General features: G+C 42.3%; 1 protein-coding gene across 2 annotated transcripts in view; it reads right to left on the bottom strand.

Annotated features, from left to right (window-relative positions):
* Positions 1-17,431, bottom strand: part of NOTCH2 (notch receptor 2) — a 171,631-nt gene that overhangs the window by 52,095 nt on the left and 102,105 nt on the right. For both annotated transcript variants that reach the window (XM_034990168.1, XM_034990169.1), the window contains 6 exons: positions 9,014-9,247; positions 7,536-7,691; positions 6,671-6,859; positions 5,635-5,748; positions 4,693-4,806; positions 2,567-2,800 (listed from right to left, as the gene is read on the bottom strand). In XM_034990168.1, the coding sequence (XP_034846059.1) occupies positions 2,567-2,800; positions 4,693-4,806; positions 5,635-5,748; positions 6,671-6,859; positions 7,536-7,691; positions 9,014-9,247 (1,041 nt within the window). The remainder of the gene's footprint in view (positions 1-2,566; positions 2,801-4,692; positions 4,807-5,634; positions 5,749-6,670; positions 6,860-7,535; positions 7,692-9,013; positions 9,248-17,431) is intronic.

Raw genomic sequence — 17,431 nt, 5'->3', positions numbered from 1 at the left:
AAAAATCCAAAAATAAAGCCTGGTAAAAACGATATAAACTAACAAAATTTCCATGAAAAAATGCGAAAACTTTGGTTCATTCATACTTTGTATTAATATTTAATAATAATAATTACATTAAAAATATCCTGAGTCATTATTATGTGCAAGTACTTTGCCTCCCACTTTAACAACTTTTCTTTAGTCTTCTCACTCAACTGGCACATCAAGTTGCGTTACATCCACTCTATCATGGACTTGCACAATTATGGCAGCACAGCCAGGATGTGACCCAGGCACTTTGGATTCTACGCTCTTTGCCACACCATACTGGTCACTGTTATTAATGAGGTCAGGCTGCCTCACTCGCCACAGATGAGGCAAGAGTTTCCATATTCCTCGTATACAAGTGCATACTTTTAGGAGAATTATCTAGCCATTGGCTGATAACCCCCATTTACCCAAAATTGACCATGGTAGGCCACAGGAGGCTATATTTTATTCGAGCAGGAACAGATACCCTGCCCTAGACGGGACAAGGAGATTTTCTCACTGGAACAATGGAGTAAGACCTGGGGGACCCAGGGTCTACAGATTGCTCTGCTTCCTGCTAATTTTTGCAAAGCCTTATTGATCAATTCTCACTTGGAATCTGTAAGATACTTCTATGTGCTTTCACTAAATTCCTTGTCTATTTTGTAGCTATTGTTTGCTTGTTTGCTAAAGAGTCTTTAAACTAGTCAAGTTGGTTCCTGTGATTTAAAACCTAAAAAAAACTTACTTAGAACAGTTTCCCATCATAAGGCCACGGGTAAAAGAAGCTTACTGGGTACTTTAAGTACCCAGTAAGTGAGAAACCACAATTATAGCCAGCATATTGTAAAGTATCCCTTCTGTCTATACTCATCCAAACCCCAACCTACCAACTCAGGACCATGTTATGAATGGGTCAAGGATTCTTCCTCTAGAACTCAGGAGTCTATTCATAATGACTAATTAAATAGACCCATTCATCCAGGCCCTTAGTACATGTCAGGGCTTTCTCCACCCATTACAGACCAAGACTTTTTCATGATGCCTGCATCTCTTTGCTTTAATTCTCCCAACAGCCACAGGAAGGGACTTGGCAGTTTTCTGAGAGATTCTGGGCCTTCATTCTATGCTGCCTGCACACCACTCGTATTTACTTCTTGCATTTCTCAGTGACAGCTACTTACACCTTGTCTTCTCTGTCCTCCCCAGGGAATACACCTGATACATCCTGGCATAATGATATAATCCCAGAGAAAACAAAGTGCTTGCCAACCCACCACTCACCCAGGTTTCCAGTACATTTGTTATAATGGGGATGATAGCAAAGCCTAAAACAGCTCCACCATTCTAAAGGCATCCTTTCAATTGCTTGTAAATCTCTCAAATTTCTTTTCGTACTGCAATTTCTCATGTCTGGGGACCAGCCCGGAAGCAAATTGCTTTTGGAAGGTTTCACAAAGATCTATTCAGCCCTTTTAGTGAGTTATCTAAATGTGGGGAGGGGGAAGGCATTTTCAACTGTGAAGGCATGGGATGTTTTTCGTATGCTTGAGCAACTCAAAAAGGACTTTGTTTTCAAACTTGGCATGTACGAGGTCCTGGATGAAGACCAGGGCCTTTGACAAGTTTGAAGAAATGGATTTGGAAATAACAAAATAAAATGAGGGCAGTTAACCACCTCCCCCACCTTTGCCCCCTACATAGGCCATTTTCCTTAAATCAAGAATGAGTTCTCAATAAATCACTCCCTTGTATTGGCAGGTTCCCTTCTAGCAAAGGCACACACTAGTTAATCTTCCACTAATACATTTTCTTTGATCTGAGACATAGTACTTCTCTGTCCATTAACCACAGTTGTGACCATAATTATTCCTCGAATAAGTAAAACAGACCCCAGTGAAACCTGTGAAATGCTGCTGCCTGAGAAAATGATTCAACATTCCCCCAGCAAGGAGCAGCATGCCCTCCCACCTAACAAGCAGTCACTCAACCAGAGTAGGGAAACAGCAATGAACTTGGAGAGGGAAGTGATGGCTCTGCATTCTCATTTACAAGGACTGGGAGGTGCTGCAAAGTCTCCCCTCTCCCTGAGAATCCCCCAAATGCCCGAGGCCCACCAGAGACATTCAAGACACTGGACTCTGAAACAGAGAAAAACACAACTAGAAGGACAGGAGGGAGGGAGAAGGGACAGGGCCAGCTTCATTAATCTGAGCGTGGTGGAGGCTAAAGAAAAAACGATAATCAAATCAAACCATAAAGCCAACAGGGATTCCAATTTTAAATAATAATTTCAATTTTTTGAAGTGGTGTGGCTCCTTTTAATGAAAAACACACACCCAAAATCAACAGTTTTGCAAAGCTATTGCCTCTGATTTCTCCAGTGGCCAGAGATGTCTGCCTCTAAGATGTTTCTGGCTATAGCTTTGGCTGTGCATCTCAGAATCAGGATTCTTTTTCCAAGATCTGAGCATGCGCCAGGACAGCCTGAGACCTGTGTGTAAACTGCTGGGGGAGGTGAAGGCCCAGAGGAGACACAGGCAGAGCGGCTTACCTGACGTGCCGGGCTGACAGTTACACTGGTAGCCATTCACCAGGTCGATGCAGCGGCCGTCATGCAGGCAGGGGCTACTGTAACACTCGTCTATCTGGTCACTGCAGATGGCACCCATGTACCCCGGGTTGCAGATGCAGGTGTAGGAATCAATCCCATCCTGACACCGGCCATGGTGGCAAGGATCAGGGTCACAGTTGTCGATGTTCTCCTCACACAACATGCCAGTGAACCCTGGGGAGGAATTTTACCAAGAAGGCTTGAAACCCAGTCAGACACTCCACACCTGAACATAGGTGTGGCCACATCCACTTATCCTACAGGCCTCATGTCTCAAACAGTTCATGCTGTAGACAATGAGCAGCTGAAGCCAACTATTTGCCTGATGTATAAGGCAAGCCTAGAGTTGTGCTTAAAATAAAGTTTTTCAAATAAAATTTGTAGAATTCAAATGACGATCAATGGTTTCACTACAGAGATACTTTAACTGCATCTTCATTCCACAGTGGGCTTCAATGGGGAACAGCCCTCAATATTTTTCCATTATATATTTACCTCTATATTCCTTTCTTCCCAAAACCAACATGCAGATACTGTATTAATGATTACGTGTACCTTATCTCCCCAATTCTGACCTTAGAGGACAGAGAACTTTTCTTTATCCCTCTCAAACCCTCCCTGAGTACTATGCTTATATACTAAGTTTTTTTTTTTTTAAGATTTTATTTATTCATTTATTTGAGAGAGTGAAAGAGAGAGAGAGAGAGAGAGCACATGAGAGGGGGGAAGGTCAGAGGCAGAAGCAGACTCCCCGCCGAGCAGGGAGCCCGATGCAGGACTCGATCCCGGGACTCCAGGATCATGACCTGAGCCGAAGGCAGTCGCTTAACCAACTGAGCCACCCAGGCGCCCATATACTAAGTTTTTAATAAATACCTGTTAAATAGAATGAAAATTTATGAGCATTTAAAAGAAAAAGGGGTAAATAAAGCCTCCTTCATTCAATCCATTCTTTTAAAGGATTTTAAAGGAACAGGGGCTCTCTTCCCTTTTAAACATGAATTCAAGGTTTTTAAACTCTCTCCAGTGAAGGTTATTCTCTACGAGGATAATCTGGCCAGAGGACAACAAAACCTGGAACTTCTCCGACCAAGGATAACAGTTCATGAAAAGAGAAAGCAGTTAAGTGGTTCATCTGACAGGACCTAATCTAAGGAGGCCCAGTAAATGGTAATGTTCCAGTACTACCAAAACACTCATTCTCTGTGTTTATTTTTGTGACTTAGTTCCCTTTTCTGTCATCAGAAAGAAATCATGCACATGATGTTTAAAATCCTTTAAGAATCCATCTTCTAAAATAAGAAAAAGGTCTTGAATTATATCCGTAACTTCTTTCTCCCTTAAGTGGTCATATAAAAAATAAATTGGGAAATCATTTTTTTCTAATTATTTCTAGTCTTTCTCTATAATACTGGTCTGTGCAGAAGCAAATGTGTAACAAGGGACGTTTGGCTTATTCAAATACACTCCCAAATGAGAAATGTGGCCACAGATCAGAAATGTAGACTATTTGTAAACAGATTCTTTGTCACTGTAGTAGCAGAAGTCAGGAAAGAGGACTTCAACTTTCCCAGACAGAGCTCTCTCTCCTGTTCAGATACACACCTGACTCTCAGGGCCTGAGCAGTCTTTTATGCAGAAAACCTCTGCACTTTCACACAATGGCCCTTAGATTTCTGGGCCTTTGTTCAAGCACTTGTCCCAAGAAACACAGAGACAGGCCTCCTGCTGAGAAGCCTCAGTGAAAAATAGCTTTCAGCTGGAATTCTTCCCTTTCCCAAAGGAGTAAGTCAAGCCAGCTGGAAACTCACGGCTGCCAAAATCTGTCCCAGAAAGACATGGACACCAAATCGAAATGTCCAAGCCAGGCCACTATTGTGGTAGAGAAGGAGGCAGGTGTTGTAGAAGGAAACAGTGAGAGCAGCAAAAAATATGCTAGAAGCAGCTCTCTCTAAACCCAGAGCAGCCCATTAGTGGACTGGCTTGGTAGGACAGCGAGAAGAGGACAGTCTCCTGTTTTGTGCAAATGGACCTACCAGGGGGATAAAAAGTGAGGGCAGTCTTACCTGTGGCACACTGGCATTCATAGCCATTTGGGTGATCAATACACTTCGCCCCATTCAGACACGGAGTACTGGAACAGTCATCAATATCAATCTGGCAAACTGGCCCAGTGAAACCTTAAAAGGACAGAGTGATGACACAGTCAAAGGACTATCCCATGTCTGTCTATCTAAGGCGTACCTATGATATCCTATGAGAAGGATGCCCACGGAGGGTTGGGTTAAGTTACCAGCAGGGCTTAAACCAATGGCTCAGCAAACATAAAATTCTTCTTCCCAACAGGTAACTAGGATAACTGGGAGAAGCTCAGGGCATCAGAGGCAACTGGGTGTGTCTCCACCTCTGTGTCTTCCCAGTACAGATTTCACTTCTAGTTGAAGTAAGGACTAAACGGTTATACATGGAGCCCTCAAACAAGTGAGTACAGCTTCAGAGGAACTGGAACTTCTCTAAAGAAACAACTTGAGAGGCTATTGTCTGTGGCAGAAAATCTGGCACGTCTTCAAGAAGAGCTTTGGGGAGCAGAAGGAGACACAGAGTGTGCTTTGGAAAAAACTGACTTGTGCTGCTTGTTTCTGGACCCAGGGTGAAATATCTAAAAATAAAAATCGCACAGAGGGGCTTCAAGAATATGACCCAAGGGGGGAAAAAACCCTGAATAGCCTACAACCAAGGCTTCTGTGAGGTATGACCTTTCTGAAATATACACACAGACGGAGAGGTCATGGGCCATTCAGAATAGACTTGGACTTCTGGCCACAAAGGATTTGGAATGATCCACTAGCTGAAACAAACTCCCCATTTCTGCACATACTCCTATGCTGAAGTGCTCACTTTAATGACTTCCTCATGTACAGCCCACACACATTCTCTCCTCCTCCCTTCCCTGTGGTCAGGCAGCTTTGTGCTTTCAAAGAAAACAGGGGCAGGTGGTGGGCACTTACCAGGCGGACACAGACACTGGAAGCGATTGACTTTATCCACACACTGACCATTGTTCACACAAGGGTTGCTCTGACATTCGTTTATCTCCAATTCACAATGCACACCTTTGAAACCTGCACAAATTGGACCACACAAGTGGCTTAGAAAGAGAGAAAGGCATACTCTAGCCAAGAAAGCACAAATTTGCAGAGATGACTATATCCTCTATGAGTATGAACATTTCTGCAGAAGTCAAAGGGGACTCTGCCATGATGGGAAATAGTCACTGCAAGTATCAGTGAGAGAGGAGAATACTGCAAGAGATCCATGCCACAGTGAAGAGGGAGAAGTTACCTCCAAAGACACTAGCAAAACACAGCATGCCACAGCAAAGACTGCCTCATGTCTCTGACCAGTCTCTGCTTCACTTTCAGAACAGCACCAGGCCCTAGTTGATGTTCCCAAAGACCAGCTGACTTGGAGATGCTGTTGCTCTCAGGGTACAAGTCAAGGTCAGGAGGGCCTCCCAATGCTACAGCAGCTAGCAGCCTTAATCTGGCAAAGCAGCCACTGTCCTGTGTCATTTTATCCTAGATTTACCTGAGCTCTCTAAGGATTCAAGAAATGGTTTCTGCAGAAGAACTCCAGAATACAACTAATTGTATGCACATCACTATGGACAAATGGCAAGTTCCTATATAATTATGGGTAAAATAACTGCTATAAATGGAACAGTATGGTATTTATAATATATCAAGAGATCAGAAAAGTTTGCTATTTAAAGGATTCTTATTGTAAATCCTTTGTTAAATCAAATAATACTTGCATAAAAACAATCACTTCTGAATTTTTCTCTTACATGTAACTGATGTTGACATATAGACTTGTTTAATTTGGTCTCCATAGCTCTAAGAATTCTAGCACTGCATTACTCCTTAAAGGTCCCCTTGGCTGGGAATTAAATGCTGACAGAGCTCATGGAATTGCCACCCTATACTGAGAAGTGCGGGGCAGTGTGTTTAGTCTAGACCCCACACACTGGGTGGGCCCATGTACCTGGCATGCACAGACACGTGAAGCCTCCAATCTTATCCAGACAGGTCGCATCGTTCTGGCAGGGGTCGGAATGGCACTCGTTGATGTCCATCTCACAACGAGGCCCTGCATAGCCCTTTAGACATTCACAGTGGAAGGCACCATCTGTGTTCACACATTTTCCTGCGTGCTCACAAGGATTGCTGTTGGCTGGAAAATAAAGCACCAATTACTGAGATCAAAGTACTTTGATGGAGTTTCCACAAATGTGGATTACAGAAGTAGGTCTGATTGTTATAGCACATGAGAGCCAGGCCTTTAATAATCTGGTTCTCAACTTCCTATTTTCTTCCTTAATAAAAACAAGGAAAGAAACGAAAGGAAAGGAAAGACAGACTAGAGCAATCTCAACTCTTGTGATTCTCTGCTCCTTTTGCCCAAACTGTCTACTAAAGTAGGGCTTCCTATTAAGAATCAGGTACAGGGATGCCTGGGTGGCTCAGTCGTTAAGCGTCTGCCTTCAGCTCAAGTCATGATCCCAGGGTTCTGGGATCGAGCCCCACATCGGGCTCCTTGCTCAGTGGGAAACCTGCTTCTCCCTCTCCCACTCCCCCTGCTTGTGTTCCCTTTCTCGCTGTCTCTCTCTGTCAAATAAATAAAATCTTAAAAAAAAAAAAAGTAAATAAAATAAATAAATAAATAAATAAATAAATAAAAGAATCAGGTACAGACCTTCTATATATTCAATTGTCAGAACAGAATATATCTTTACACTGAAAGGTTGTAAACAGTGGGCAGGTAACAGGAGAGATCTGAGGTTTTGCTTCTGAATGCTTGCTGAGCTCAACAGACAGCATGAGGAATAGGAAAGGTTCCACGTACTCACCCATGGCACACTCATCCACATCTTCTGTACAGTCAGCCCCTTTGTAGCCTTGGGGGCAGGTGCAAATATACTGCCCATTCAGGGGGTTGGTATCACACAGTGCCCCCTTGTGGCAAGGATTGCTGATGCATGCATCATCCAGATGACATAAGAGACCTGTCATAGGGTGGGGCAAGGAGAATAAAGAGAAAATGTCTCTTACTTGAAGAAGAGTTTTCTCTTTCATGGAGGAGGGAAAACCTTACGGTCACCTCACCAAAATCCAATATGGAGATTTAGAGGCAACTTCCCCTTTACCTAATCCTACCTTAGGCACATGCTATAGCTAACAGCAAGCAAAGAGCTGTAGACAACCCTGGTGCTCTGACCCTGAGCCCTCCGCTAGACCTCTCCTCACGGGTAGAGTCATCTACAGGCCATAGAGTGAGATGGTGAGACAATGAAGATATCCTTCTGATAGTGATGCTAGATTTAGCAAATAAAAGTAGAGGATGCCCAGTTCAATTTGAATTTCAAATAAGTAACAAATCATTTTTTACTATATATTCCAAATATTACATGCACCTTATATTTTATTTAGCAACCTACTTTCCCCAAATTATGCTACCTCATGATCAGGGGCCACCGGTATTTTGCTAGCCGCAGAAGGAAAAACACAGCTGAACATCGTCAGTCTATACCAGGGCAGCCTTTTCAATAGCGTCAACATTCCTGGCTCAAGTGCCCTCAGGACTCTGAAGGTATTACGAGGCCTCATGTTCTGTGTAGTTCACATGGGAACTGGATTTTCCAGTCTGCAATCAGCTTAAGAACAGGTAACCAAGGCTTCTTCTACAAAGCTGGAGGTGGGGCTTTTGGAAAGGCACAGATCTAAGAACACTTCAAAAGTGCTGGGCACAAAGTTCTCTCAGTTAAGCTATCTTCTTCTGTCACGTTCCTCCCTTCACTGCTCTCTACCAGGACTGGGAGCTGTTCGCTTGAGAGGCTAGAGCAATGTTAACTTTGCAGTTAGTAAAAGTCCTCCCTTAGAGGAATATTTCCATAGACACTGAGAGCTGGAATGCATTCAAATGCTTCTCTCCTCCCGACTCCTTCTGAGTACAAGATTTCCTCTCAAAATGAAGTCTCTAAATCCATTTATTATTAATTTTGTCTTAATTTCCGAGAAATTAATCTTAATTTCCGAGGTGCCTAAGATCTTAAGGAGGTCAAGAGATGCTCCCAAGGCAATAGTTACTTTCATTTGGGGGGGGGGGGTAATGAAAAACTGAGGTATGCAGACTTGAGATGAGAGTCAAAAGTCCTAAAGAAGACGACTAATTTCATAGTACTTTGGCTAGCAATTATATTTCCAGAACAGTCTTGAGTAACATATTCCTACAGATGCTAATTAAAAGGACACAACTCGGGGAGTGAAAGAGATCCTGAATGCTCTCCGGCCCCTTCCCTGAACTCCAGTTCTGTCCTGCTGGCCTTACCTGCCTTTCCTTCTGGGCACATGCAAGAGAAGGAGGCCACACGGTCAATGCAGGTGGAGCCCGGAGTGCAGGACGCAAAGGCACAGTCATCAATGTTCTCACTGCAGTCATCTCCACTCCAGCCGTTAACACATACACAGCCATAGCCCCCATTGCGGTTGGTACAGGTGCCCCCATTCTGACAAGCATTAGGTTGCAGCAGACACTCATCCACATCCTCTGTGCAGAACTGTCCTTTGGGGGAAAGAAGTGCCTTTGATTAGGGCTCTTAAGTCTCAAAGGATTAGTACCATACCCACTCCCATACATTCTTCACCCTCATGTGACCTGCCTGAAATTAAGGCGAGCAGATCTCCCAGCAGACCAGGTCTTCACATGAATCTTTTTTTTAATTTTTTATTAACATATAATGTATTACTTGTTTCAGGGGTACAGGTCTGTGATTCATCAGTCTTACACAATTCACAGTGCTCACCATAGCATATACCCTCCCCAATGTCCATCACACAGCCACCCCATCCCTCCCACCCCAACCCCCACTCCAGCAACCCTCAGTTTGTTTCCTGAGATTAAGAGTCTCTTATGGTTTGTTTCCCTCTCTGATTTCATCTCGTTTCATTTTTCCCTCCCTTCCCCTATGATCCTGTCTTGTTTCTCAAAGTCCTCATATCAGTGAGATCATATGATACTTATCTTTCTCTGATTGACTTATTTCGCTTAGCATAATACCTTCTAGTTCCATCCATGTCATTGCAAATTGCAAGGTTTCATTTTTTTGATGGCTGCATAATATTCCATTGTATATATATACCACATCTTCTTTATCCATTCATCTGTTGATGGACATCTATGCTCTTTCCATAGTTTGGCTATTGTGGACATTGCTGCTATAAACATTAGGGTGCACGTACCCCTTTGGATCACTACATTTGTATCTTTGAGGTAAATACCCAGTAGTGCAATTGTTGGGTCATAGGGTAGCTCTATTTTCAACTTTTTGAGGAACCTCCATACTGTTTTCCAGAGTGGCTGAACCAGCTTGCATTCCCACCAACAGTGTAGGAGGGTTCCCCCCTTTCTCCGCATCCTCGCCAACATCTGTCATTTCCTGACTTGTTAATTTTAGCCATTCTTACTGGTGTGAGGTGGTATCTCATTGAGGTTTTGATTTGTATTTCCCTGATGCCGAGTGATGCTGAACATTTTTCACAGGTCTGTTGGCCATTTGGATGTCTTCTTTGCAGAAATGTCTGTTCATGTCTTCTGCCCATTTCTTGATTGGGTCATTTGTTCTTTGGGTGTTGAGTTTGCTAAGTTCTTTATAGATTTTGGATACTAGCCCTTTATCTGATATGTCATTTGCAAATATCTTCTCCCATTCTGTCAGCTGTCTTTTGGTTTTGTTGACTGTTTCCTTTGCTTCTTCACATGAATCTTAAGGCTACCATGAGCCATCCAAATGATATTTATTCCAGGTAAATAACTTAAAGAAGAATGGAAATTGCTGTCCCTAGAAATTTTTTTTTTTAAAGATTTTATTTATTTATTTGACAAAGAGAGAGTTAGTGAGAGCAGAAACAAGCAGGGGGAGTGGGAGAGGGAGAAGCAGGTTTCCTGCTGAGCAGAGAGCCTGATGTGGGGCTCGATCCCATGACCCTGGGATCATGACCTGAGCCGAAGGCAGACGCTTAACCGACTGAGCCATCCACGTGCCCCCCTAGAAATTCTGACATGAGAATTTAGCCAACCTATCAAAAAGAAGGTTAGGCTTATAGCATCCTTGACTCGGGTAAATCCCTGGACAATGAATATGCAAGTGAGAAGATGGAGGGAAGAAGAGTGTATGAGATGAGTAAGAAACAGAATGACGAGAAGGAACCTAAGGGTCAAAATGTCAGGGCAGCAGTTGTATATCCTGACTATATCAATGTTAACATCCTGGTTATGATACTGTACAATAGTTTTGCAAGACAATGTTACCATTGGGGGAGACTTGGTATAGGGTATCTCTCTGTATTAATTCTTATAACTGCGTGTGACTCTACAATTATCTCAAGATAAAAAGTCCATTTATTTTTTTAAGATTTTATTTATTTATTTGTCAGAGAGAGAGAAAGAAAGGGAGAGAGAGAGCAGCAGGCAGAGGGAGAAGCAGGCTCCCCACTAAGCAAGGAGCCCGATGTGGGACTCGATCCCAGGACCCCAAGATCATGACCCAAGCCAAACACAGACGCTTAATCAACTGAGCCACCCAGGTGTCCCTCAAAATAAAAAGTTTAATTAAAAAATAAAATAAGGGCAAGCACAGTAGAGAGAAGAGATGAAGGACAATGAAAAGCCTTGGTAAACTGTAGAGGTGAAAGGCAACACCAAGATGATGAAACTGGAGCAAACTGTGCATAGCCTGAGGCGCCCAACCTTCAAAGATGTGGATTTGTGGAGTAAGATGCAGAAAGTTGACCCAATGTAATAGAAGATGGAAAAAGGATCTATTTGATCTGCCTGAAAAAGAGCAAACTGAAGGATGATACACAAGACCATTTATGGATATAATGCAGGTCACTACAATAGCAAAGGATGGGGGGGTATGGCAAAGGCTCTCAGGCCCCATCACAAAGAACAAAAGTATGTCTTCAACTTATAAGCAAGGCATCTGTGATTAACAAGCAGTTTAGTGCCAGACCACCCAAGTTATAAAACAAGTTGATGAATCGTCCTTATTAATACCAGTTTAGAGAGCTACCAAAGGGAACTCATATTCAGATCATCTGAATTCTCTCAAACACAACAGGACAAGTGGCTAAAACTCATAAAACCTCAAGGTGTCCTTTAATTCTCTTTGTTAAAGAACTCAATGAATAATTCAAAAAGGCATTCTGGTGAAGAGGCCTCTTGATGAAAAAGCACATGATGTTTATACTCAGAAAATGCCAAGGCTATCCCTAGTCCCCAGAACACTGAACAATAAATCAAGGAGCTCCAGTTTTTTCAGAAGGGCTTCAATGTACCCAGCTGTGTAGCCATTACTGATAACAGAGGTTAGCTGTGTCTGATCTAATCTAACTGACCATCTATTCTTACCCCTATCTACACATACATCCATTATACAAAACGAGGATCACTCTATTGTACTTATTTGATTACACATCCATCTCCCATCACTTGACTACAAGCAACTTCAGTTCAGGAATATTTTTTTGTGTTCTTAACCTAAGATCCCACTGCCCAGGATGGCAGGATGGGTGTGTGGGCATCTCTGTAACTCTGTGCTCACCACCCTCCTTCTGTGTGCTTCTCCTCACCCCACTTCAACCATATTATTATTTTTTTACACATAATTCTTGATGGAGCCACCATGTCTTTACATGATCATGCCCTCCTACTCTAGCTGACTGACCCAGGATGGGCATCTGATACAAGCTATAGCACTGTGTCCCTTTTCTAAACTTTTGGACTAGGGATTCTTTGACATATGGACCAAAAGGATAAAGTGGCTGGTGACAGAAAAAGTGATAAGGGTGAAATCAGAAATGCACAGAAGAAAAAACCAGAATCATGGTGGCATTCAAGTTATTGCTTCCAGCTGTTCCTGAAGCCCAACTGCTCCTAAGGAGAGATGGCCCTTCCAAGAGGTATCCCTAATTTCAGATGGGGATCTGTCAATTGCAACCCACAGTATTAACTAACACAGACTGACTGAGTGAGTGAGTGAGTACACACATTGGCAATCATTTCCCCCAGGGCAGGTGATGTCATTTATTACAAAAAGCTTTGCTCCCTTACTATACTGGCAGAAATGCTACCTCAGAGTAAAGACAGATGTGTAATTAGGATATAGGTGGGATTTAGAAATGAAAACATAACTAAGAAGTAGGTGTAGAGTGGCTATAGCCTGGAAATTACCGAGAGCCTTGTCTTTTATACTTAGGCTAACTCAAATATCTATCTATGCTACCCTCAAACAAAACTTACTTTCTGAATGTGAGGAATATGGATGTTATTTTTCTTTTTGACTGGCTCTTGATTATAAGACACTGTGTGTTTAAAAATATCTTATATATATTTCTTATGCAATATAATATCCAGACACTTAAATATTGTAGTAAGACAGACTAGGTAAATAAACAACGCTTGGAATGGAAATTTGGCACTCCTGGGAAAGGAAACCAAGAGCCATTGCTTGCCTGCTATGAACCAGGCATTGTGATTGAGATGTCACAAAATTTATCTCATTTATAGTTGAGGAAACAGGCTCAGAGAGGTAAAACAACTTGCCTAGCATGAGGCAGGAAGTGCAGGAGAAGTGGGATTTAAACCAGAGCTGCCTGCCTCTAAAACTCTTAATAAAGGGACACTTGGGTGGCTCTGTCAGTTAAGTGTCTGCCTTCGGCTCAGGTCATGATCCCAGGGTCCTGAGATCGAGTCCCGTATCGGACTCCTTGATCAGCAGGGAGCCTGCTTCTCCCTCTGCCTTCTGCTTCCCCTGCTTATGCACACTCTCTCTCTCTCTCTGATAAATAAGTAAATAAAATCTTAAAAAATTAAAAAAATAAAATAAAACTCTTAACAAAGACTTGAGGTGTGAGTTTGATCATAACAAAACCATCTTTGTGTGCCTCAGTATCCGAAATGCATGAAGGCCTAAGGAAGTAGAGAGGATGAAGAAGGGGAGGGTTAAAATCATTACTCACATGATCAGATTACTGGAAAAACTTAGGACTCAAAATTACTATCCAAAAATCAAATGTACTTGTAGGTACAGTTCACTATTTTTTGAATGAAGATTGTTGTTGAAGATTAGAACACCTGACAATTGTGTATCTGTTAGATACTGTTTGTTAGAGAAATCAAATCTAGAGAGCCAAAAGCACACTGGCTCATAAGTTATTTTCTACAAAATGGATCATTTTTCTCTAAGATTCAGGCACATTTCTCCAGAAAAATATTCCTTCCCAGGCTCATTTCTGCCAGAATTTTTTTCCTCTTCATTCCAATTCTATCAACCAGAATGAGGAAAATGGTAACCTGGGTGGCCACTACAAGTGTTCGCTCCAAAATTCCCAGTGGAATGTCTGCTAAGATACTGCACTTGCTTCATGCCACCACTTCCTGGCACAGAAGGAAGTCAATGCAGAAGCCTAAGAATAAGGAGCATATGCAAAGGTAAAGTAGCCCTCCCAAGGTCATAAACTAGTGAGAACAATGTCATTCAAACCCAGATCAGTCTGACTCCAAATCTACTGCCCTTCTCACTGCAGCATTGTTAAGTTTCCAAGCCTTGGTTTTGATCAACAAGATCTGCAGACTAGGTTCCTGCTCCTAGGGTCTGAAAGCACACTGAGAAAGCACTGAAGCATGCAACAATTAAAGAACACCCTTGGTACAAATGAATAAAGGCAGAAGATCACTAAATATTGAAATAGAGTTTATGGTGATCATCTGGAGGGGTTCGATGCATTGTCTGAGATCAATGGGCTGTTCCCACTACTCCACGACAAGAAAGCATAAATCCGGGCTGGAGGGAGAAGGCTCACTGAGGGTGGTAGGGCTAGGTCTTGAAGACATCAAAATGACTGAAGGATATTCTCTGGCTGGGGTTTAAAAGGAGAAGAGGCTGGAGATCATTTAAGGCTTTGAATTCTAGTATGAATTCTGAACGTGATACAACAAGTACAGGGGAGTTATCACAGGCTCACGGATGGGGGAAGACATGATAAAAACTGCATTTGAAGATTAGTCTGCCAGTAGAATATAGGAGGGACTAAAAGCAAATGGTTCTCTGTTGGTAGGCAGAGAAGGGAAAAGGACTAAGTTATGAGCTACCTAGCATATAAACATGTCTGGTAAAAAGGGAGAGCTGTGTTCTATCCATGCCCTACCAAGCTACTAAGTTTTCCACCCAAACAAGTCTTAGCATGGATATCATCTGTGTCAACACACAAACTTTGCTGGTGAACTCCCAAAATATGTTGCACAAAGCTCGGTTAGGCAAGTTTTTAAGGGCATCAATTATCCCTCTTAGTAACTTCCACCTGCCAGAGATTGCAGGCTATGCCATTTAATGTTGAGACTAAGGCAATGGGCTAGTAGGCCCTTCCCACTTCCTATCAGCAAAGGAGAAAAGAAATAACTTGTTTTTAGCAACTACTTTCTCTATTGCCACCATGAGTCTGGGCTAATTTGGTATGAAGTGTCACACTACCAAGTCCTTGGCTGATACCTTAAATACCTGGAGGCACCCACAGCTCCTGATAATTTTCTGGCTGATCACTTTTGCCTCTTAAATACACTTCAATCCATATCTTTCCTTCATATATTTTCCTCCAGACCCAGTGGCTTACTGCTGGTTCCTTAAACATTAAGTTCTTACTTACCTCAGAACCTCTGCATATCCTACTCTCTCTGCCTCAAATATTCTTCCCCTTCTTATTTATATGGCTAATAACTTCTCATCCTTTGACTTCTCTTATAACTTAATTAGATCTTCAAATTCACATCTCCCCAATTTTCTCCCCATTGTATCTATTCCATTCAATCCATCCTGCCAACATCAAAAGTTGTACTTTTATGTTTATTTACTTTTATATTTACTTATTTATTATGTATAGTCCCTGCCCCTATTAGACTATAAGCTCCTTGAGGATAGGAGCCGTGTCTGCCATTGACCTCAGTTTACATATCAGATACTTTACTAGGTAGTTGGCATCAGTGGTGACATAGACTGTAGACCTTAGATTTAATCTAACATGCTCATTTTACAGATGAGGAAACTGTGACCAGAGAGGTGCAGTGACTTGTCCACATTTGCACAGCTAGCTGGAAGAATGTTAGAAATAGACAAAATTAAAAATGGAAATCGTTAAGTGCTGAAAAGGATGTTGGCGGTGTGAGGTCATAGCAGATCAAGTTAGACTTCTAAATAAGGAAGGGGACTCTGACCTGGCTGTTGAGAGACCGAGCAGGTTGAAAAACACAGAGGAAGAGCAAGATGCTCAGTAGTGCTACTAATGAAGACAACACAAATAACCCACCATCAGAAAAATGAGTATGCTGTATTAGTTTTGCAGGAGTAGGTCACTTTCATGCTGATCTTTTCTTACTGCCTCATCCTATGGTCTTAAAAAACCAAAGGGTGAATGCATAAGATTACGGGCATAGCCTCTAGCAGTAAATATAACAGAGTGAACCCAAGAGAACTGTACTGAAATGGAAACCATGACCTAGGCTTCATTAGCAACAAGCTCTAGCCCAGTGAGCCGTGGACCACTAAACAGACATCATTTAGGAGTTGAAAACACACTGCGATACAAACAGCTCATTATGGCTCTCTCAAGGTACCACAAACAAACCATCAATCTGACTTGGAGTTACAAGTAACTGGGAAGTGAGAGGAGGGGGAAAAAAAAGAAAAGAAAAGAAATGATCGCTGAGCCTTAGCACTTTAAGATAAAGCCCTTACCCTTCCTAGTCATCTCTCAACTGTGAAGTGTGTGGGAAAAACTTTTATCACATCAATGGCCCTGTTAAGGGTCATCTCTCATTGCAACAACAATCAGCACATAAAGAACATATAAAAAATGAGCCTGGCTGGCCCTTGCCCTGACCCTGCTACCTCCTCTTCTATGGTTAAATCAAGAGAATTCAGGCTCCAATATCTCCTTCCAGCCAGCAATCACCCAAGCTCCTGAGTGTGGAGTTCCATCTTTCCATATTATAGCAGAGCACTGTTATAACCTCTGCCCTACCAAATGTTCTCTATACACAGATGTTCTATTCCACTGCTGAAGTGAAAGAACAGAGCACAAGCTTGACTATCCTACTCCTCCTGGGTCTAGACTGTTTGAAACATTCTGTATAAACACTGGAGTCTACAGGATCTGCCTGATGAGGAAATGTGGGCACTAATGCGCAAGCACACAAATGTGTATAAGAGGCCTGGGGGGGTATGCAAGTGGCTAAGAGGATGATGCAGGAGTAGGGGATAAACATGGATAAATGCAAGAATCTCAGTGAATGTCCCCCCTTAATCCTAGACACAACCATCTTTTCTATGACTCTTCAAAAGCCTGGTTTCCCTGTATCCTGACCAATATATTTCCTAAAGAATCACCAGAATGATCTCAATATATACAGTGGATTGTGCCATTTGCCTGATGAAACCTTTTGATGACAAAGGGTTTGATAACTTCATTATACTTGGGATGAAATTCTAAATCCTATCCATGTTTTCTGCCAATCTCTCTAGTCTTTCCTTTGGAAGCACTACTAGTTCTAGCCACTCTGGCTTTTTTTCATTTCTCAAAATGATCATAACCTTTCCCCCCCAACTCAGGGTCTTTGCACATGCTGTTCCTTGTGTTTGGAACACTCTTATTTCCACCCTTCCCTAACTAATTCTTACTCACTAACCACAGCTGA

Source organism: Mirounga leonina, unplaced genomic scaffold (genome assembly GCF_011800145.1).
Source record: "Mirounga leonina isolate KUSES-001 unplaced genomic scaffold, KU_Mleo_1.0 Mir_507, whole genome shotgun sequence".
Lineage (NCBI taxonomy): Eukaryota > Metazoa > Chordata > Mammalia > Carnivora > Phocidae > Mirounga > Mirounga leonina.
The sequence above is the reverse complement of the archived record's forward strand: the minus strand, read 5'-3'. Positions and strand labels throughout refer to the sequence as shown.